Source organism: Dromiciops gliroides, chromosome 3 (assembly GCF_019393635.1).
Source record: "Dromiciops gliroides isolate mDroGli1 chromosome 3, mDroGli1.pri, whole genome shotgun sequence".
Classification (NCBI taxonomy): Eukaryota; Metazoa; Chordata; class Mammalia; order Microbiotheria; family Microbiotheriidae; genus Dromiciops; species Dromiciops gliroides.
This window is the reverse complement of record NC_057863.1, coordinates 574,946,477-574,969,114: the sequence shown is the minus strand read 5'-3', so window position 1 is coordinate 574,969,114 and position 22,638 is coordinate 574,946,477. Positions and strand designations below refer to the sequence as shown.

Below are 22,638 nucleotides of genomic sequence, written 5' to 3'. Positions count from 1 at the left end.
GATCATCACAAATGATTAAAAGCTAATTGGAATTACATGAAACTGAAAAGCTTTTGCTGTAGAGCTAGTATAACAAGTGAAAGTGTTGACTAACCAAAAAAAAAATTTTTTTATCAAATGTTTTAGATGAAGATCTGGGTATTTAACCTCTCTTAAAAGTTTTTACAAATATTTAAAACCAGAAGCCATTCTCCAATCTAAAATGGTCAAGTGATATGAACCAATAATTCACAAAAGACTTGCAAAGTACTAGTAACCATATGAAAATTTGCTAAGAATCACTAAAAAGAGGCATGCAAATCAAAACAACTTTAAACTTGGACCTCCATGCACCCAAAAAACTTCCAGAGTTGACAAAAAATGGCAATAGTGTTTAAGACAAGTACATTAATATACTGTTATTGTAGCTGCAGATTGGTCCAACCTTTCTGAAAACACTGTTAAGACATTTTGCCAAGGAGGTTAAAAGCCTGAAAAAAAAGTTTCATGAACCCACATAAACCAAGACGCTAGAGTAGATCTTGCTGTGGTTTCAAATAACTGAAAACAGTTTCCTATTGACTGGGAAATAATTAAAAACATTGTGATACATGAATGTAATGGAATATTACTATATTATAAGAAGCGATGAATATAAATAATTTGGAGAATCACTGAAAGATTGATATAAACTTATGTAGACTAAATTAAACATAATCAAGAAAACAATCTACAAATAACTACTACAATGATGTAATTAGAAGCAAAAAGATGAAACTAAATTGTTTTTGTAATTATAATGACCATGTTTGACTCTAAAGAATATTTGAGAAAATTTTTCTGTAAGGTTGGGGAACCACCACTGATTTGCTAGTTAGTTTTGCCAAATTGCTTTTTTTCTTCTTCTTTTTTAATGTTTGCTATAAGAGGTAGTAGAAAAATAAATTCAAAATAAATATGATATGAAAATATAATGTCAATAAAAGTAATATTAAATGTTTGTTGAATTAAACGTCATTTATGAGAGAAGATAAAGTTGAAGCTTGACAGTTTTGTTTCATGTTTAATAGAACCAGAGAAATATTTAGGGGACTGGTATGGAGCGGGGCAGGAGGAAGAGGTTGAAATTGATGATTAAAATAAACTGGGTAGTACCAAGCAAGATGGCAGAGTGAGGAAGGAACTCCCCAGAGTCCTCGCCAGTTCTTCTCCAAACAACTTTGAAAAATTCCTCAAAGCTAATTTAGGAACTAAGACATAACTTACCATATCAGCAGAAAAGGTCTGTCTCAGTGGGGTGGAAGGGAAACAGAATCAGTGATCAGCAGCAACAGGCCATACCCCAAGGGACTGGAGCCTGGCTACAGGCCCTGGGGGAGGTTACCAACGAGTCCCCACCCCCAGGCAAGTCAGCAGCCTTGAGGTAGACCAACAGCACAGTGAGGCTTCATCCTCAGTGAGGCCCCAACCCCAGTGCTGGCTACCAACAAGGCCGCACCTCTATAGAAAGCTAGCAACCACGACACTATGCCCAAGAGAGGACAACAGAGACTCAGTACAAGCCAGCAAGGAGGACCCCACCACACACCTCTAGTGCAAGTCAGCAGATAGGCCCTGAAGCCCAGTGAAAGCCAGCAACAAAGCCTCAAGCCTCAACACAAGAGGCTTGGGACAGTACAGGAGCAGAACCCAACTCTTACATAAAAGTACAAAGTCACAAAATAGGCAGAAAAAAAAATAAGAGCAAAAGACAAAAAAGAAAGTCATTATGTTGACAGAGGAGCAGGGCATAAGCTTAAAAGAAGAAAACCGTGTCACAATGGCTACATGTGAAGCCTCAAATTGATCTCAGGCCAAAAAAGGACTCCTGGGAAAACTTAAAGAGGATTTTTAAAGGCAAATAAGAGTAGAAGAAAACTGGGAAAAGAAATTAGAGTAATACAAGAGAATCATGACAAAACAGTCAATAGCTTGGTAAAAATGGAAAAAAAAAGATACAAAAATTCATTGGGGGGGAAAAAAAAACCTCAAATGGAAACAAAAACCTACTGAAGAAAATAATTCCTTAAAAATTAGAATTGGGCAAGTGGAAACTAATGACTCCACAAGACAATAAGAAACAATGAAACAAAATCAAAAGAAGAAAAAAAGAAGAAGAAAATGTTAAATTTCTCATTGGAAAAACAACTGACCTGGAAAATAGATCTGAGAGAGATAATTTAAGAATTATTATACTACCAGAAAGCTATGATCAGAAAAACAGCCTAGATATCTTATTTCAAAAAAAGTATCAAGGAAAACTGCCTTGATATAGAACCAGAGGGCGAAACAGACATTGAAACAATCCACTGATCATGATCTGAAAGAAATCCCCAAATGAAAACTCCAAGGAATATTATAGCCAAATTCCAGAGCTCCTGGGTCAAAGAGAAAATACTGCAAGCTGCCAATAAGAAATAATTCAAATATCATGCAACCACAGTCAGGATTACACAGCATTTAGCAACTTCTGCATTAAAGAACTGGAGGGCTTGGAGTATGCAGAAGGCAAAGAAATTAGGATTTCAAATAAGAATCACCTACCCAGCAAAACTGATTATAATCCTTCAGAGGGGAAATGGATAGTCAATGAAATAGAGAACTTTCAAGCATTCCTAATTAAAATCAGAGCTGAATAAAAATTTTGATCTTTAAAAAGAAGACTCAAGAGAAACACATGAAAATGAGGTTAAACTTTATATTCCTACAAGGCAAGATGATACTTGTATCTTTTAAGAACTTTATCACTGTAAGGGCCATTAGAAGGAGTATGCATAGAGAGAAGGTGCAGGTGTGAGTTGACTATCATGGGATGATGTCCATAAAAACAAAATAAAATAGTGAGAAAGAAGATGGCAATGGGAGAAGGGAAAGGGGTAATAGAATGGGGTAAATGATATCATGTAAAAAAAGGCTCAAAAAAACTATTAGACTGGAGGGGGAAATGGGTTGGTGGTGGTAGCAGTCAGTAGCTGAGCCTCCCTTTCATCAGAATTGGCTCAAAGAGGGAATAATATATACATTCAGTAAGATATAGAAAGCTATCTTACCCTATATAGGGACAAGGATAAGAGAAAAGGAGTGGGGACTGGTAGAAGGGAGGGAGGATTGGGGGAGGTGATGATCAGAAATAAAACATTTATAAGGAGGGACAGGGTGAAAAGTAAGAGAGAAAAAGAAAAAATAGGATGGAGGGAAATAGTTATCATAAGGGTAAATGTGAATAGGATGAAGTCACCCATTAAAAGGAAGCAGAGAGCAGAATGGATTAAAAGCCAGAATCCTACAATATGCAGTTTACAAGAAACACATTTAAAGCACAGAAACATACACAGAGTAAAAGTAAGGGGCTGGAGCAGAAACTATCATGCTTTAGCTGAAGTAAAAAAAAAAAAAAAGGCAGGAGTAGTAGTCATGACCTCTGACAAAAACAAAAGCAAAAATATAATTAAAAGAGAGAAGGAAGGAAATTATATCTGGCTAAAATGTACCTTAGACAATGAAGTAATATCAATACTAAACATATATGCCCCAAATGGTATAGCATCTATTTTTAAAAAGAAGTTAAAGGAGTTAGTTACATGAGGAAATAAACAATAAGAACATAACTCTCCCATCTCAGAACTAGATAAATCTAACCACAGAATAAACAAGAAAGAAGTTAAGGAGATGAATAGAATTCTAGAAAAGTTAGATATGCTAGATCTCTGGAGAAAATTGAATCAGAATAGAAAGAAATATACCTTTTTCTCAGCTGTATATGGCACCTACACAAAAATTCGCTGTGTATTATGGCATAAAACATCACAACCAAATGCAGAAAAGCAAAAATATTAAAGGCATCATTTTTAGATCATAATACAATAAAAATTACATTAATAAAGGGCAGCGAAAGATAGATTAAAATGTAATTGTAAACTAAAAAATCTAGTCCCAAAGAATAATGGGTCAATGAACAAATAGAAACAGTCAATAATTTTATTAAAGACAATGAAAACAGTGAAACAACATACTGAAATTTATGGGATGCAGCCAAAGCAGTACTTAGGGGAAATTTTATATCTCTAAACCCTTGCATCAGTGAAAGAGAAATAACAGATTAATGAATTGGGCATGCACCTAAAAAGACTAGAAAAAGAAGAAATTTTATAACAGGTATCTTTGATGAATGCCTTATTTCTCAAATATATAGAAAACTGAGTCAAATTTATAAGAATATAAGTCATTCCCCAGTTGAGAAATGGTCAAAAGATATTAACAGACAGTGTTTGGACAAAGAAATCAAACCTCTCTATAGTCATATGAAAAAATGCTCTAAATCACTATTAATTAAAGAAATGCAGATTAAAACCACTAAGATAACTACCTCACACCCATAGATTGGCTAATATGACAAAAAAGGAAAATGATAAATTTCAGAAGAGATATAAAACTGGGAGACTAATGCATTGTTGGTGGAGTTGTGAACTGATCTAACCATTTTGGAGAGCATTTTGGAACTATGCCCGAAGGGCTATCAGACTATGCATACCCTTTGATCTAGCAAAACCACTGCTAGGTATGTATCCTAAAGAGATTTTTTTAAAGGTGGGGGAGGCGGAAGAGAGAACCTATTTGTAAAATAAATAAATATATGGAATGTGTATGCCTATATCTAAAACATATGAATAACATACATACAGACATCATGCACACATACACACATACATGCATGCATACATAGATACATACATCAGTTCTTTTGGTGGTAGCTAAGGACTGGAAATCAGGGGAATGCCCATCATTTGAATGACTGAAAAAGTTGTTGTATATTATTGTAATGGAACATTATTGTGCTATAAGAAATAACAAGCAGGCACATTTCAGAAAAAAAAAAAACTTGGAAAGGCTTATATGAACTGATACAAAATGAAGAGAGCAGAACTAGGATGATATTGTACACAGTAATAGCAATATTGTACAGTGAACACCTATGACTAACTTAGCTATTCTCAGCCATACAATGATCCAAGAAAATCCCAAAGGACTCATGATGAAAAATGCTATGCCTCCAGAGAACTGATGGAGTCTGAAACATTCTACTTTTCTCTGTCTCTGTCTCTGTCTCTGTCTCTCTCTGTCTCTCTCTCCCCGCTCCCCTTCTCCCCCTTTTCTCCCTCCCTCCCTCTCTTTCTCCTTCCTTCCTTTATTTTTCTTTCTTTATTTCCTGCTTGCTTGCTTTCCTTTTCTCTTTCTCCCCTTCTTTCTTTCTTTTCTTTTTCAAGTTTTCTTGCACAATATGGAAATACTTTTATATGATTACACATATATAAGCTATACCAGCTTACCCATCTCGAGATGGGGGAGAGGAGGAAGGGAAGGATAGAATTTGGAACTCAAAATTTTTTAAAATAAATTTAAAAAAAAAAATTTACATGTAATTGGAGAAAAAAACGAAATAATTTTTAAAATGAATAGGATTTTTTGTTAATTCTCTGATATTTATGGTCTGTTTATAAAATGGGAATTCAAATACATATAATAAACATTAAGAGATTTTTATATTAAGAGAAAAATATAACTTATTCAGATCAGGGGGGTTTGTTTCTAAATTTAATTCCTTAAAAGAGATATTCATGTTTATTTCTTGAGAGGTAAATCTTATAACTTACCTTTTTTCTTCTCTTTTCAGGTTCAATTTGATCGATACCTGTCTGCCCCAGATAACTTGTTAATGCCACAGCTGAATTTCCTTCTAAGTGCCACAGTAAAGTAAGTATTTTATAATTTAAATAAGTAGCAAATATTAAAGTATTAATTAGGCCCAAATGAATTTATACCTCGGCATAATTTCCACTAAAACTGTCAGAAATTTAACATTATAGATAGTACAGAATGAAATTTAATCTCATATCATAGATTCAGAGCTAGAAATAACCTTGGGGGTTATCTAATTCAATCACCCCATTTATAGATGAGGAAACTAAGGTTCAGAAAGATTAAGTCACTTGTCCATGGTTATAAATGTAGTAAGTAAAAGGCTGGGAATTGAACCATGCTACAAATTCTCATCCATTCCACGGTACCATGCTTCCTTCTAGTAGCTTGGGTGGTACTCCGAACATTTTCTTTGATACAGAGATGGATGAATGGATGGAGGGAAGGAGGATGGGATGGATGATTGCTGAGGCCATTGTTCCAGGATCTTATGCATGAATAAACAGATGGGAATAGAATCGAATGAATTTTGACATAAATCATTTAGATCATATTTTCATATTGGAATACTCTTAAATATTGTATTTTATTGATTATTTTGGTTATGTGGATCTGAATATCCACTGTAGAATCTCATTTTTGGGGCAGCTAGATGGCACAGTGGATAGAGCACCGGCCCTGGATTCAGGACTACCTGAGTTCAAATCCGGCCTCAGACACTTAACACTTACTAGCTGTGTGACCCTGGGCAAGTCACTTGACCCCAATTGCCTCACTAAAAAAAAAAAAAAAAAAGAATCTCATTTTAAAACAGTTTAGTATTACACCATTTAGATATTACAGATTAAAAATATCTACCTGAAGGGGAACTGTTATTCCCTCTGTACTTTGTTCTGATTAGACATCTATATTATTGTGTTCATTTCTGGGTATCACACTTTCAGAGGGGTATTGAAAACCAAGATATTCCCAAAAGAGACAATCAGGATAGTGAAAAGTCAGAAAACCAACATGAACAATTTTCTTACAATGACAGCTGTTCACCAGTAGAATATGCTAACTTGATAAGTTAAGTTGCTAAAAATTGGAAGTATTCAGACAGAGGCTGAGTACCCATCTATTAAGGGTATTCTTTCATTAGCTTGGGTTATGTGCTAGATAGCTTATTATGTCTTTTCTAACTCTTAAGATTCTGTGATTCCAAAACACATCCAGTTACACCTGATAATACGTGGTATCACTTATAAAGAACCATGCTTTATCTCCTAATACCAGAGTTTTTAATTAATTGTACAATATTTACAAAATACTTATTTTACTTGTTTGATTTTTTTTAAGTGAGGCATTTGGGGTTAAGTGACTTGCCCAGAGTCACACAGCTAGTAAGTGTTAAGTGTCTGAGGCTGGATTTGAACTCAGGTACTCCTGACTCCAGGGCTGGTGCTCTATCCACTGCGCCACCTAGCTGCCCCTACTTGTTTGATTTAAAATCATGTTTGAACATTGAGTGAATATATTAACTTATAGTTATATGTTGACTATATTAATGTGAGAAGATTTCATAATGTGATGTAATCTGAAATGGGGAAAATAAAATATGTTTTAGAGTATTCCACTTTTAATAATTCATTATACAAAGGTTTATTAGCATGACTAATTTGAATTTAGCCAATTAACAGATTTATAATTAGTGATATTTGTTAAGATATATTTTATCATTTGGAGTTTTGTTTTATATAAACTTATTAAAGTGCTTGTAATTATTAAATTGTTATAACCACACAACAGAATAATTTTTTTGTCTTGCTAGCTAAGTAATCTAGAATGAATTCTTCTCCTGGTTAGAATGATTAATGCTTAAATATAAATTAAAGAGACTAGTAATAGTATGGGACATTTTAAGTAGTTATATTTCTTTCCTTAACCTCTGGGGTCTCATTAAGGTTGGCTTAAAGCCCAAGCAGCTCCATGCTGACAGACTTTTGGCAGTTCTAAAACTTAACATCTTTGCCAAAATTCTGTGAGTTACTGTCATCTGAGAAAAGCACTTTACATTGGTCAGACTGGACCTACACTGTTTAGTTCTAAGTATTACATCCTGTAAGAGAAACCAAGCAAGCTAATGCATTCACAGAAGAGGGATGGCGAGCTTAGTGAGGAAACTCAAAACCATGTCATGTGAGGATCTAGTTTGCCAAATGGAGTTTAGAATGAATGGATTGTACAAAAATAATATATTACCCCATTATTATTTAGTGAAGACATTTACATTGCCCATTTCATAAATTAAAACTAAAAATTTCTGATGATCATGAAACATTTTTTAATAATGCTGAATTTCTTGGTTTTATGGAAATGTACCTTGCTAATACTTTTATCATAATGGATACTATAAATTAAAGTTCATTAACAAAATCTAAGTATATTTATTCTTCTGAAATTTCAGATAAACTGACCTGCTTTCTTTATATTCAGAAAAATTTAAATGCCTTTTGAAAAGCATTCTAAAATGAAATTTCATTAATTCTGGTTTTCCTCTAATATTTTTGCCTAAGCAAACAGAAAATGTGATAGTTACTTTAGAAATATATTGAGAAATTCAGGATTTATTTTGATATGTGAAACATCTTAGGAACAAATATCTTAATCAGGATTTTTTATGTCTCTGTTTTCTAGTAATCTATTTGTTATGCTCAACAACCTTTCCTACTTTGAAAACAATAATTGTCCTTAGTTTCATGGGTACAGAATGTATTTTTTTTTCTTACACAGCATCTTAAACAAAAGGAAGGAAAGTTTATGCTAACTGAAAAGTATTTTTTTTCGGGACATTATTGTTTAGAATTTTATTTACAAATTACATGTAAAAACAAATTTTGACATCTGTTTTTAAAACTTTGTGTACCAACTTCTCTTCCTCCCTCCCTTCCCACCCCCCACCCCCAAGAACTCAAGCAATTCAATATAAGTTATACATGAGTACTCATGGAAAACATTTCCACATTAGCTAGGTTATGAGAGAAAACAGATAAAAACAAAATTTCAGATTAAGGAACTGTCAAAAAAAATATGCTTCAATCTGTTTTCAGATACCATCAGTTCTTTCTCTGTAGATGGATTGCAATTTTCATAAGTCCTTCAGAGTTATATTGGATCATTGCATTGCTGAAAATAACTACGTCCTTCCCAGCAGATCATCTTACACTATTGTTGTTATTTTGTATACAGTACATTTTACTCTGCTTCAGTTCATGTAGGTCTTTCCAGGTTTTTCTGATAGCATCCTGTTCACCTTAACTTTTATATAGTACCTTAAACTTGACAAAGAATTTTCTTCACAATAGCCCAGCAATGTAGGTACCATATGTTTTGCCATTATAGTCAATCCTCATAACTATTTCCCTCCATCCTATTCCCTTCCCATGATATTTACTCTATTTTCTATCTTCTTTTAACCTATTCCTCCTCAAAAGTGTTTTACTTCTGACTGTCCCCTCCCTCGCTCTGTACTCCCTTTTGTCACCCTTCCCTCCTTATCCTGTTAAATGAAAATTAGTTTTTTGTATTTTCATATATGTCTTATTTTCCTTCTAACAACATTTTACTTAAATATTGGAGATATATAATACACACATACATACACATATGCATATACACACATATATATACATACATACATATACGCACTCATATATGTATATATACTGTATATTTGGACTTAAAGTGTTTTATAAATGCTAGATATATTATTACCTCATACTTATATAGTGCTTTTAGGATTTGCAAAGTATTTTATATACTTAACTTGTAAGATAGGTACTCTTTTTTTGTTTGTTTTTTGCCAGGCAATGTGGGTTAAGTGACTTGCCCAGGGTCACAGAGCTAGTGTCAAGTGTCTGAGGTTGGATTTGAACTCAGGTCCTCCTGAATCCAGGGCCTGTGCTTTATCCACTGTACCACCTAGCTGCCCTCGATAGGTATTTTTATTATCCCCATTTTACAGATGAGAGAAATAAAGCTTTAGAGAAATTAAGTGACTTGCCCAGAGTCATACAGCTTGTGAGTGTCTGAGGTAGGATTCAAAGCTAGGTCTTCTTTACCCGAAATCCAGCAAAAATGTTTTATTCTTGACAACATAAAGTACTTTTTTCTGTTTTGGTCTCCAAGATGATGTTTATTTCCATAGTTTTGATTCCTGTAGTTTAACATTCCTATATCATTTTAAAAATTGCTCTGTAGTAACTATCATTGGTCATATCAAACCTGGCAATTAATATTAAGTAAATGGATTCAAATATAGATATTGGAGTAGAAAAGGGGAAAATGACTTTTAAAATCCCATAATTTTCTAGACTAGGAATAGTCATAGGGACTGGACTTGTGGTTGCATTGACATACTGAGCAAAGCTGAAAGTTTCCTTCTCTGCAATGTATAGTCTTAGAAAATTGCCTTAAGTACTAAGACTGATTAAATGACATTCATGCAGCTAGACTGTATCAGAGACAAGGCTTGAATCTAGGTCTCCCTGGTGTGGCCAGCTCTTCATCCACTAGACCATACTATCTCTTTATTAGGATTGCAATGATAGACTTTTCCCTTTGCTATTGTGACAAGTAAAATTAAATGTGGTCATCCTATTACTGTCCCAAGTGTAGGGAAAATTAGCTAGAGTTTATAATATATTTATTACTTAGAAATTAATGCCCAGTTTTGGGGCATTAAGCATTTATTAAAGTATATTAAATATTAGTAAAGAGAATGCACATGGCTCTGAAAGATAGGAAAGCCTAGCTAGGAAATAGAAGAGAGAGAAGAGAGAAAATGGGAAACTCTAGAGTGCTGTGTCTGCTCTCACCCAGTTCCCGTGCCAAAGAGAGCAAGTGAGTCTGCAAGCTGGCTGAGGGCCAGAGCAGAGCCCGCCCATAAACATTGTTCAAAGCTAATTGGCTAGCATCACTCAAATCTGTTGGTTCACTGGCTGTGCAGTCGTGCTGAGCTCAGAGAACAGATCCTCCGGCGGGAACAAGGCTTTCAGGTAGATGTGGTTTTGAGTGAGGTAACTTCCCGACTCTGGGCTGACCTTAAGAAAGGTCAGGCCTGGATCGCCCAGAAACCCCTTTTATTAATAATTTTCTCACACTATTGTATTCTTGCATTATTATTTCCACAAGAAATTGAGCCTATTGTGGAAATGTATTTTGATTTGGGGACCCTACCTTTGGGTTGAGATTAGAAAGCCCCAGGCCCTCAGGGTCTCTTCTGTGTGGGAGGTGCTGGTGCCCTCCCCCTCTGCTGTAGCTGAGCCAAAAAGCCTCGTGGGCTGTATGAGAAGCCAGGTCAGACAGCTGGGAGGAAAAAGCCCCCAGCTCCCTCCGACCTGAGAAGATCTATCAGAGAGATCCCGGGCTTGTCCAGGCTGGGCTCTGGCGTAGCCTGTGCTGAGGCACATGATGCTCAAGCATCCCCCCAGCCGCAGCCCTGGCTGATGGATTAGCTTGGTGGGTATGGGGGTGCAAAAAGCCCCGAGATTTGAGTGGGGAGAAGAAAGATAGATATAGACCTGTGAGTTAGACAGAGCAGGGAGGCCGGCGGATAAGAGAAGAACGGAGGAGAGGGGCAGCAAAGGCGGCAGAGAGCAGACTGATGGAGCAGACAGACAGACAGAACAGGAGGCAGCGGAGAGCACAGAAGCGGTCAGCACAGAGTACAGGTTGGAGAAAGTGAAGATTAAGAGAACAGAAGGACACTGGAGCACTTGGAGAATGGAAGGTTGGTGAGAGAGAAACACAGGGGTTCAGCAGTGGCAGTAAGGAGAGAAAAGTTAGAAGCAGGGGATTTACAAAGTGAAAGGGGCATGGAATTAGAAAGTATCTGAATAGGGAAAGTGAAACATACCCTAAGGCAAGAGGCGACTTATTGTATAAAAAAGTTCCAGGGGCAGCAGGTAGAAGCACCAGAACACAATCAGGCTGTACATTTTATTTCCCTGTATTCTTAATTTTAAATTGTATCTCATAAATAAACTCTGCTTTGATTATTTAGTTAAGAGGCTTCTTAATCTTTAGCTTATCAATTTTGGGAGTGGAGCAGTGTGGTGGAACTTTATAAACGGCCCACATTAAATTAATAGCAGTCAGCCAGTCAGTCAACAGTCCCAGATTAAGTACCCCAGTCAGTTTAGTCCCCCCAAATTAGGCAAATTAGCCAAAATATTTTTACATTTGAATGGCACCCCAGACAGGACTTATGGCCCAATTATAATTTTTCTAAACTTATAATTTTTTGTATAGTTATAATTTTTCATATAAATCCAATTATGTAATTTTTCCAGATTAGATTAATTAGCTAATACTTAATTTCTTGACACTATGAAAGAGCTTTCCTCATTTTCAAGAGAAGGTGAATTTATTCCTTTACAACTTTTTTCCCTTTCTACCCTTTCTGTTTCTTTAACCAACTCCCTACTTGTATGGGCCATCAAAAGAACCTGTGAAGGAAAGCAGAAAGGATGGAAAATCTCAGACATCAAATTACACATATTCCCTAACCTGATACAAGTCTCTAATGAGTTATCTTGGTATGAGTCATATTCTATCCCTTTAAAAGTCTATTATATCAAAAAAAAAGTCTATTATATCATATTAAAGAAAAAAGATTGGCTAGCCTTATTGTAAACTTGCATATGCACCTGTAAAATTAGAGAATTGGACTACATGGCCTCTCAGGTCCCTTCTAGCTTTAGATTTATGGTCCTATAATCCTTTCATGTGTACTTCTGTCTCTCTCATCATATTCCTTCTGGTCAGTCATCCTAGTGTGGGTATAAGTGCCCCAGAAATAAGTGGGCCAAGAAGTATCAGTACTAAGAATCTAGGTGAGCAGGAGGACATGAGTTCTAGAAAGACCAAGCCCTACCCTTTCCCCAGATCCCTTCTTCCTGTCAAGGACACCATCATCCTCTTGTTACTCAAAACCTTGGTATTATCCTCTACTCCTCATTCTCACCCCTCATAGGCACACTGTTGGCAATTCCTGTTGTTTCATCCTTCACAACTTCTTTAATATGCATCCCCTTGTGTCCTCTGACAACTGCCATGCTGGGCCAGGCCCTCATTACCTCATGCCTGCACTATTGCAGGAATCTCTGCCCTAAATCTCTCAATACTCCAGACCGTCCTTCACCGGGATGGCAAAATGAATGCAGGTCTGACTTTGTCCTTCCCTCTACTTAATAAACTTCAGTGGCTCTCAGTTACCTCTCAGATCTGATGTTAAATCCTCTGTGGCTTTTAAAATGCCTCACAACCTGACCCCTTTTAAATTTTCCAATCTTCTTACAATTTACTCTTTTTTATATAGTCTACAATCCAGTTAACACAGTCCTCCTTCTTGTCCCTCACAAGTGATATTGCATATTGCAACACCTTATCTTTTCAATGCCTATTTGCCCATCTGTAAGAGTTTCTCGTCTCTGTCTCTTGAATTCCCTGACTTCCTTCAAGACTAAACTCAAATCTTAACTTCTGCAAGAAACCTTTCTTGCTTCCTGCCACTTCTAGTGATCTATCGACCTATCTATTTACCTATCCACATATGTGTGTATACAGGGGGGACAGAGAGAAAGGGAACACTTAGCACAGTACATTGCATAGTAAATGCCTAGTGATTGTTGATTTAACTTTACTTGACCATGGGTTGAAGTCAAGAGTATTTGTATAAAGAACCAAAGAATACTGTAAATCCAGGCAGGGAAGCAGTATCTAAAGTCTGTGTGATCCAGTAAATAGCATGTAGGTACTATGGGTTCATATAGAAGAGCCAAGTCAAGAGTCCAGAAAGTCTGTGGATTCAGGTAGGAAAACCAAGACCAGAGTCAAAGGAGGTCAACAAAGACAAGGAGGAGCAAATTAGCTTAGAGTAATGTGATTCCAGATCCTAATGGAAAAACCTTTGTGTTCATGAGTTTTATACCCTCACTTTTTTGTTGAGGGGACAAGATCTCTAAAGTCTGTGTTTCCAGCTAGAATACCAGGTTTGTCCCTGGTTCCATCAGGGATTCTATTTTCCTTCCTTTTTTTTCTCAAATCATTTAGCACACAGTGTTTATTAGACAATATTTTAATGAAGGGAATAAAGAGTTGTTCAGAATGTGACCTTAACTTTTGAAGTTAATATTCTAGAAGGCAATTGACCAAGTCTCCCAAAATGTATCCCTCTACTCACTGAAAAAGGTGGAAGATTGGACTGAATAAACTACTGGTTTAACCTAGTGTAATGACAATAAAAAAGAATAAATGTGTTCTATGTAACTAAGGACTTAGGAAATAGCTCTTTTAATATTCATAGGCTGCTTCATAAGGTTATGAGTAACCTGTGGCTTATAATTTTAGGGGCACGTGCTAACAATCAGGAATGTTTCAGAAAAAATTCTTCCCTGGATAGGACTTTAGCATCATTTAACATCCCTCCTAGATTTGTTTCATTGATGCAGTGACTCAACTCTACAACCTTTTAAAATTTTGTAGTTTTTGGTTGTTTAGGAGCATAGAATTGAGCAATAGAAGAGACCTGAAGATTATAATTTAGTCTTTTCTTATTTTGCAAATGAAGAAACTGATGCACAGAGACTTTTAAGTGACTTGCCCAAAGTCATAAAAACAGTAAAAGGCAAAGCCTAGATTTGAACCAGTCTTTTGACTTCTTTATTTCCTTCTCATTTGCATTAAGTTGCCTTCTTGGCTGTGATTCTGTAATAAAGCTCTATTTTTCAAATCACAGAAGCTGAATGTTGAAATAAACTATTTTTAGAAATGTTAGATTTATGATAATGATAAAGATTGTATCATGTTGTTATGGAAACTGAATGCTAAAGTACTGATTAATGACAAGCACACTAGTTCTAGAAGTGAGAGAGTTCATTTCTCATCACAGCTCAGTGCTTTAAAAATTAATTTAAAATAAAATAATTTCTGGGAAGTATATTTTAAGTATGAATAATATTATCTCCCTTTCAGTTCCATACTAATCATTGCATAAAATGTTTAACAGTTTTCATGATAATGTGGCTTAATATTTTTTGCTGGTACATTTTTATAACTATCTATGTCTATTTAACTAGATGAATATATAAATTTATCTACCAACACTATTCTGGGATTTGCTCATAATGGATTTGAATAATTTTTTTCTCTTTTTTAATGTGCTGTAGCAACTTATCTGTCCTTTCAAAGATTATTTTTCCCTTTCCCAAAACAGTGAATCTACTATGGTAGCTACTACATCAAATCACATAAGAATATTTTGACTACTCCTTTTGGACAGTAAAGAGACTGTGTGACAAAATATAAAATTATTCAGTGAGTGTTTTAATAGTAGCATAGGGGTACATGAGTGTCAGTGTACCTCTAAGACACTTTCCTATCTCTACTGAAGCTTTTTGAATAAAATATCATCATCTGAAAGACAGCAACCAGCCACTGCATTTAAAATTCTAGGCACAGGCCCAGTGTGCTTGAGGCATAAAAGTGCACTGTTGAGCTACATTTGCTTTCTGGCTTGTGACCTAATAGGAGATGTACAAGCAGGTTGGTATCATTACCACTTCTCAGGGAAAACTACTTAACTAACATGCATTCTTCTCTGCCCATCCCTTAGGTGACAAGAGGACAGATGTACTCCCTCTTTTTAGAAACACATGACTAAGCTAAGGCATCTGTTTGCTGCTAATTGTCAGATCAAATTTTAATTATGAGAATAACCTGGCAATACAAACTATTGAATCTTTAGGAATTCTGTTGATTACGAATGTCTAATAATTCATAATTCTGGGCCCAGCTACAATTCATTTTTGTAACATCTATAAAGAAAAGGTTCAGGGGGCAGCCAGGTGTTGCAGTGGATAAAGCGCTGGCTCTGGATTCAGGAGGACCTGAGTTCAAATCCAGCCTCAAACACTTGACACTTACTAGCTGTGTGACCCTGGACAAGTTACTTAACCGTCATTGCCCTGCAAGGGGGAGGGGGGAAGGTTCAAGAAGTAAATTGATACTGTAAACAGTAGGAAAATACTTAAAATAATAAAATCCTGAAGCTTTTTAGAAAAACAGATAACATTTATGGAGCTCTTTAAGGTTTGCAAAATGCTTTGCATATATGATCACATTTGATCTTCATAATAACTCTGTGAGGTTAATGCTACTATATTATCTGTTTTTCAGATGAGGGGACTGAGGCTGAAACAGGCTAAGTAACTTGACATGGGTCAAATAGCTAATAAGGATGTTAGGCAGAATCTGAACTTTAGTCTTTCTGACTCCAAGTCTAATACTATTCACTAGTCCATCTAGCTGCTTCCTATATAAATACCCATTTGTTTATACTGTAACACTTGTACATTATTCTCATCCATTAAATAAATCTAGTCTTTCATAAAGACTTCATATTTCTTTTAGTTCTATTTAACCTATATTTACATACATACCCATATATAGCCCTTAATATACAACCAAGTGTCATAAGATGCTTTTCGGCCTTTTACTACATAATGAATTTGAAGACAGCAGCAAAGAACATCAGTGACATGGTCAGTTCCATGTGCTGCTTTGAGAATGTTGGAAGTTGTGCATTCCCTAGTTATCCAGAGTCTGTTCCGTCTCAACATCTGGTATATACAGTCCTAGGAACTTCCCAACCCAAGATGCATCCAGAAGGAAATTCCCAGGATCTTAACTTGGGTGATTCTTGAGCATGCAGGAGCAGAGTACCAGCCTACCTGCTACTTATCTAGGTGGGACTGCTTTTCTTTCTCCTTTGACCATCCCCAGACAGGCACACATATTTGCCTTTGGTTACTTTACCTAATTCTTATAAAAGCTTCCCTTTCAGACTACCTGATACCAAAAATTTTAGACTTGAGGTGAGCTTTTGTTTTTGTCTCTCACTACTCCAGCTCCCCTTCCCTGACCAGAAGCAAAATTTCATACTGAAGTGAGACAATTCTCCCTTGAGGACTACCAAGAAGAGGAAGGTTTTCTATTTAATTTTTAAATTTTTTTTTTAGTGAGGCAATTGGGGTTAATTGACTTGCCCAGGGTCACATAGCTAGTAAGTGTTAAGTGTCTGAGGCCGGATTTGAACTCAGGTACTCCTGAATCCAGGGTTGGTGCTCTATCCACTGTGCCACCTAGCTGCCCCTCTATTTAATTTTAATGAGTTTGCTGACCTAGTAGTGTGTCTGGCATAGGGTTTCTCTAGGTCTTCATAGCTTTCTTCTGCCTCCTTTTTTGTGCAGAGAGGAAGCCAGAAAGAAGAGTTAAGCATCAAAAACAAGAAGAAATTACAATTTTTTAGGCTTTGCACTTTCATGCATATTAACTCATTTGATCCTTATAACAGTTTTACAGGTGAGGAAACTGAGGCTCACAGATATTAGTTACTTGTCCAATATTGTACAACCTACTGAATGAGAAACCTAGGACTTGAATCTAGGTCTTTTTATGTCATCCATATTGCATCTCATAGAATGGAAGAGGTCAGAAAAAGTAGGGAGAATAATAAAGAGAAGACTATGTTGGCTAGAAAAAATTTTTTCTGCATTAGGCTGATACAACTAAGTTGGTAGACCATATATCCTAAAGCAATAGCACTGAAAATTAATTTTAGAAAATTTTACTTGCCTCCTTAAATAGTATAATGGATTTCTATAAACCCCCCCTCCCCCCCAAAAAAACTCCTTTCTTGGTGAGCCTCTCTACACATAACCATATTGGAAGCTTTTCCCATTTGGTAGAGTACTAAGCAGAGTATGTACTTTGCTGGCATAGCCTTCCAGAATCCATGGTTAACTGTATGCATTTCTTAACTCAACTTTATTATGTTTTTGTTTTGCTTAACTGCTAATACTAAAATAGTACTATTTCCTACTAAAACATTTTAGTTACATTTTGCATTAAATAGCCTTTTGTGTGCTACTTTGGTGAACCACCAGATAAAGCTCTGGGCCTGTAATCCAGAAAGACCTGAGTTCAAATCCAGCCTGAGGAATTTACCAGCTGTGTGACACTAAACAAGTTGTTTAACTTCTATTTGCCTCAGTTTCCTCATCTGTAATATGGGGATAATAATTACACCTACCTCTCAAGGTTGTTATCAGGATTAAATGAGATAATATGTGTAAAGGACTTATCAAAGTACCTCGCACATAGTAGGCACTTTATAACTAACTGTTACAGAAAAATTATCACGGTCAAGTCATTTGGCTGTTGTGGCCCACAGTTTCTTCATTGGAAATATGAAGAGTTTGAACTAAATAACTGCAGTCCCATTAGCTTTAAAATCCTGTGATCATGTGTGTTCCAGATAACATACTTAAAATTTTTTAGAACATTCTTAATTGGGGATTCCCTATTATTAAAAAGTTTAATTTCTTAAAGTTCTAATCTTAGTGCTTATGGACATGAAAAATAATTCCTCCTTTAAAAAAATTACTGGCAACTCCTGTATCAGAATAAAGTAATAATTCAGTCCAGTTGTTAGATCACTTTTATTCACTGGATGATCACAGTTTCTATCCCAGCATCTTCAGTTTAACTCTTATTACCTTCAAATTACTGTCTTTGAACATGATTGGGTCTCAGCAAAGAGTTCAAATCTGTTACCACTCCAAGTATATATTCCTCTGATAATAAATAGATCAGTAGGGTCTCCTTGGTATGTGAAGATTTACACAGGATTATTGTTATGCATGAAGGTTGGACAAGGTTTCTGGTTACCCAGTCCAGACACATTTGCACTTGCCTATATCTATAAGAGGAAAGCCACACTTAAAAGAAATGAATAATCCACTCATGATAATGAATGTTGGATTATATGGCCATTATCTAAAAGGAATCAGAACAAAAAGACTGAAAAGTGATGATATGCTCTGCTTCTACTCCTTGTAGCTTGAGTTTTAGGAAAATCATAAGCTTCTGGTTTTGTTGCCCTATTAGCTGAGTGGGAGAAGATGGGAAATGATTGGTGGGGGTGGGGTAAGGGAAAGAAAGGAATGCTTTTAATTAAGATGGGGGAGTTGATACACATTTTGAACAAATGCAAGTTTTTCCAGTTGATGTATATTTTTAAACTACTTGCAGGACTATAGCAACCTAAAAAGAAGGCAGCAAATTCTGTCTGACCTTCCTATTCTTATCTTGTCAGGTTGTTGTTGTTTTTTTTTTTTTTTTTAGAAATGTATCTTTGCAAGTGAGTTGTTACAGGCAGGTGCTGTTTATTTTAGCCAGAGAGTCAGGGAAGAAGCAAAGAGTAGTGGTTGTGACTATTCTGGACACACTTACGCTATTGTGTCCTAGCTCATGAAAACGTTGGCATTTAGGAAAATTTTAGATCTTCAGATTGATTCGTTATAAGTTACTATCGTGAAGATAGCTAGGTCCCTGTTTCTGTATGCTTACACTGTAACGATTGGAATAATGCCACCTGCTGGATACTTACTGTAGAAGAGCTCTGCCCATGAAGGGAAGGTCTTTGAGGGCAAGACCAGGAGTCTTTTCTTCAGGAGTCAGGAAGTGACGCGGACTAGTGCGAGGAGGAAGGAAGAGACTGGCACTCAGTCTGGGGCTCTTTCCTGAGGACACTGGCGGAGAAGGGAGCTAGAAATGTGCTCTCCCTTTAATAGATAGGAATCTAGGCCTTTCTCTCTCTCTTTACCAAATTCTTATTCTCCTTAATAAATGCTTAAAAGTCTAACTCTTGCTAAAGCTTGTAATTGATTGGCGACCACTCATTAGATATTTTAGACAGACTAGCAAGAATTTTAGCCCTTAACAGATGGCTGACCACGAAGAGGAAAGCTAACCCTCAGTCTTCTTCTGATCTTCTGGTTGGGTAAGAAATTTCCCCTCCCTCTCCCTTTAACTGCTAAGTACTGGTGTACTGGCTGTGTTTTCCTTCAAATTTTTTCGAATGGACCTTTTAGACTCCCTAATTATCCTATTTTTGATTTTAGTCTGTTTAACCAGACAAATGGGAGATAAGATCATGTTAATGCTTTGTTTTTGTGGATTTTCTATTTTTCTTTTTATTTTTGTTAGAAGAGCCAGCAACATACTCACACAAGGAAATATCTCCCACTCTCCCAACCATGCTTTTTCAGAGAAACCTGAAGAGATTCCTGCAGCTTTTCCCAGTTCTAACACTAATTGTTGCTCTAATTTTGCATGCCTGGAGGCAATGACCCACCCTCTAGAAGCTTTTAATCCCCTAGCACCTGGAGGCAAAGTGGGGGAAGAGGAATCCAGGCCTGAGTTCAAAATCAAGTCTGACTCAGTTTCCTCCAATATGTTCGGTGGCATGGACATATATTCCATCCACCTATTTTAAGCCTGGCATACTGCATGGGCAGTACATATTGCTCAAGTGTGGGAATGCTCATATCCCATCATTTCTCTGTTCTTTTATGGTAACCCCCATAATTATCTCAAGTGTCATGATAAATACAGTGTTGAATTTGGCCTTGACACCTGTTACCAATTATATTAGATTTTTTAATTTCTCATAATGGCATGAGGATAATTAGGCAGATGATGCAAAAAATGATGAAACAAAGATAAAAATTATTTTTATTAATTAATATTGCAGCAATTGTCTTCTCAATTACCCTCCATAAGGGGGGACTATAGTAATATTATAATTTTAAAGAATGTTTCAATTTTTGTTTTATTATATGTTTCATGTGTAACAACTAAGATTCTGAATTCCCTTAGACATGTTTTTGAGAACTTTCATTGTTTGATTTGATTATTGACAAAGCTATTTTAAAGTTGTGTTAAGCTCAATTTTGTAGGAAATTTTCCTGGCTGATTACCAGCATCCACACATCAACCCCTGAAAAGACTTCCATTCCACAACTACACCTAGAGGACATCTGAGAAAAGACTTTCAGAGACTTTAAATGAACAGTTTTGATTTGTTGTTTTTGTTGTTTTTTTTCTCTTTCTGTTATAATATACACCATCTGTAACATGTATTCTCTGCAGAGGCCCTCCCTTTGCAGGACTAATGTCAAAGCGTCGGTTCATGAGGACAAAAAAAAATCGCCCCTCTGGACAAAACTTTCCTCTCTTCCTTTTCTATATTGTTGTTCACATATTATTAGTTAGCAATAGTTATTATATTCTTTTTACTGTTCCGTCAAGGAAACATTTTGTTTCTTGAGGAACAACAGGGGGGACTGTAACGATTGGAATAACGCCACCTGCTGGATACTTACTGTAGAAGAGTTCTGCCCATGAAGGGAAAGTCTTTGAGGGCAAGACCAGGAGTCTTTTCTTCAGGAGTCAGGAAGTGACGCGGACTAGTGCGAGGAGGAAGGAAGAGACTGGCGCTCAGTCTGGGGCTCTTTCCTGAGGACGCTGGCGGAGAAGGGAGCTAGAAATGTGCTCTCCCTTTAATAGATAGGAATCTAGGCCTTTCTCTCTCTCTTTACCAAATTCTTATTCTCCTTAATAAATGCTTAAAAGTCTAACTCTTGCTAAAGCTTGTAATTGATTGGCGACCACTCATTAGATATTTTAGACAGACTAGCAAGAATTTTAGCCCTTAACAACACCATGTTACAATTGTAAGACCACAAAGTTAGAATCTTGTCAATTGTAGTCCAACCTCCCCTTATTTTATAGATGAGGAAAGTGAGTCCTAGAGAGATACCTTGATTTGCTCAAGGTTATATAGGTAGTAAGCAGCAGAACTGGAGTTCAGTTTCAGATCCTTTCATTCCAAGCCCTATATACAACTCATTGTATTATTTTGTATAATATATGTTCTGGTAATTCTAATTGTGTATATGTAAGTATATATTAATTTGCAATTGCTTTTTTGTGTTACATAGATAAAAATATAAAGTATGTTCAATGTGAACATATATATGTATGTGTAGTTTTATAAATTCACTATTACCCATGATACTTTAAATATTTTATTAAAATTAATTATATGCATTTGATTCAAGCTTATGGTTCTTAACCTATAAGTTTTAATGTTTATTCATATGTTGTTTATTTATAGAGAGCAGATCATAAAACAATCCACAGAATTAGTTTGCAGAGCCTATAGTGAACTTTATACAGCTGTGATGAATCCAGCCAATGAATACAAAGATCCAGAGACCATTCTGCACCGATCTCCTCAGCAAGTACAGACTCTTCTCTCCTGACTGGATTGTTTGAACAATTTGGCAACATTGTTCAATATTAAAGATTTCTTTGTTATCGGTCTAATGTCATTCTTTTCTGTCCTCTGAACTTTGTTGATTTGAACATTCCTTAAAATCTCGGAGAGTCGTTCTCCATTACACTTCAGCTAATGTCATTGCAACATTCAAAGTGAATATGCTGACTTCATTTTGGTTCTTAATATTGGATACATCCTTGCATATTTAGGAGATGTTCCACGTACCCACCTTTCTATTGTTCTGAATTCTTAGCTGAGGGGGTCTTGTTTTACAGCTCTTCTTGTACCCCTCCAATCCAATGTCATTGAACTTCTAAGACCCAGTAGAGTGGAGACATTAACCTCAGTGGGGTTTCATTGTTGTGTTTTTTAATAATTGTTTTTATTATGAACTTAATAGTAACATCAACAAACCTATCCCTCCTCAAATGATCTTTCTATCTGTTTACCTGCTTGTATTCTCCTGTGGAATGTAAGCTTCTTGAGGCCAGGGACTATTTTTTCACTTCTGATTTTTTATCTTCCATGCCTAATATAGTACCTTGCACTCAGTAGATATTTAATAAGTGCTTACTGAATTGAATTAAAGAAAGAGGAAGCAGATTTCCCCCTAATGTTGAAATGCAAATAGTTTATGTTTTGATGAAAACAATATATAAACTTTGAGGAAAGTAATAACACTAACAATTTGTTTG

The 22,638-nt window shown here is 36.0% G+C and overlaps 1 protein-coding gene across 1 annotated transcript in view; it reads left to right on the top strand.

The window, feature by feature from the left end:
- Nucleotides 1-21,995, top strand: part of COG6 (component of oligomeric golgi complex 6) — a 144,310-nt gene extending 122,315 nt beyond the window's left edge. The window contains 2 exon segments of the mRNA XM_043997486.1: nucleotides 5,690-5,769; nucleotides 21,779-21,995. Of these exon segments, the coding sequence (XP_043853421.1) occupies nucleotides 5,690-5,769; nucleotides 21,779-21,926 (228 nt within the window). The 3' untranslated portion in view covers nucleotides 21,927-21,995.
- Nucleotides 21,996-22,638: the final 643 nt, after the last annotated feature.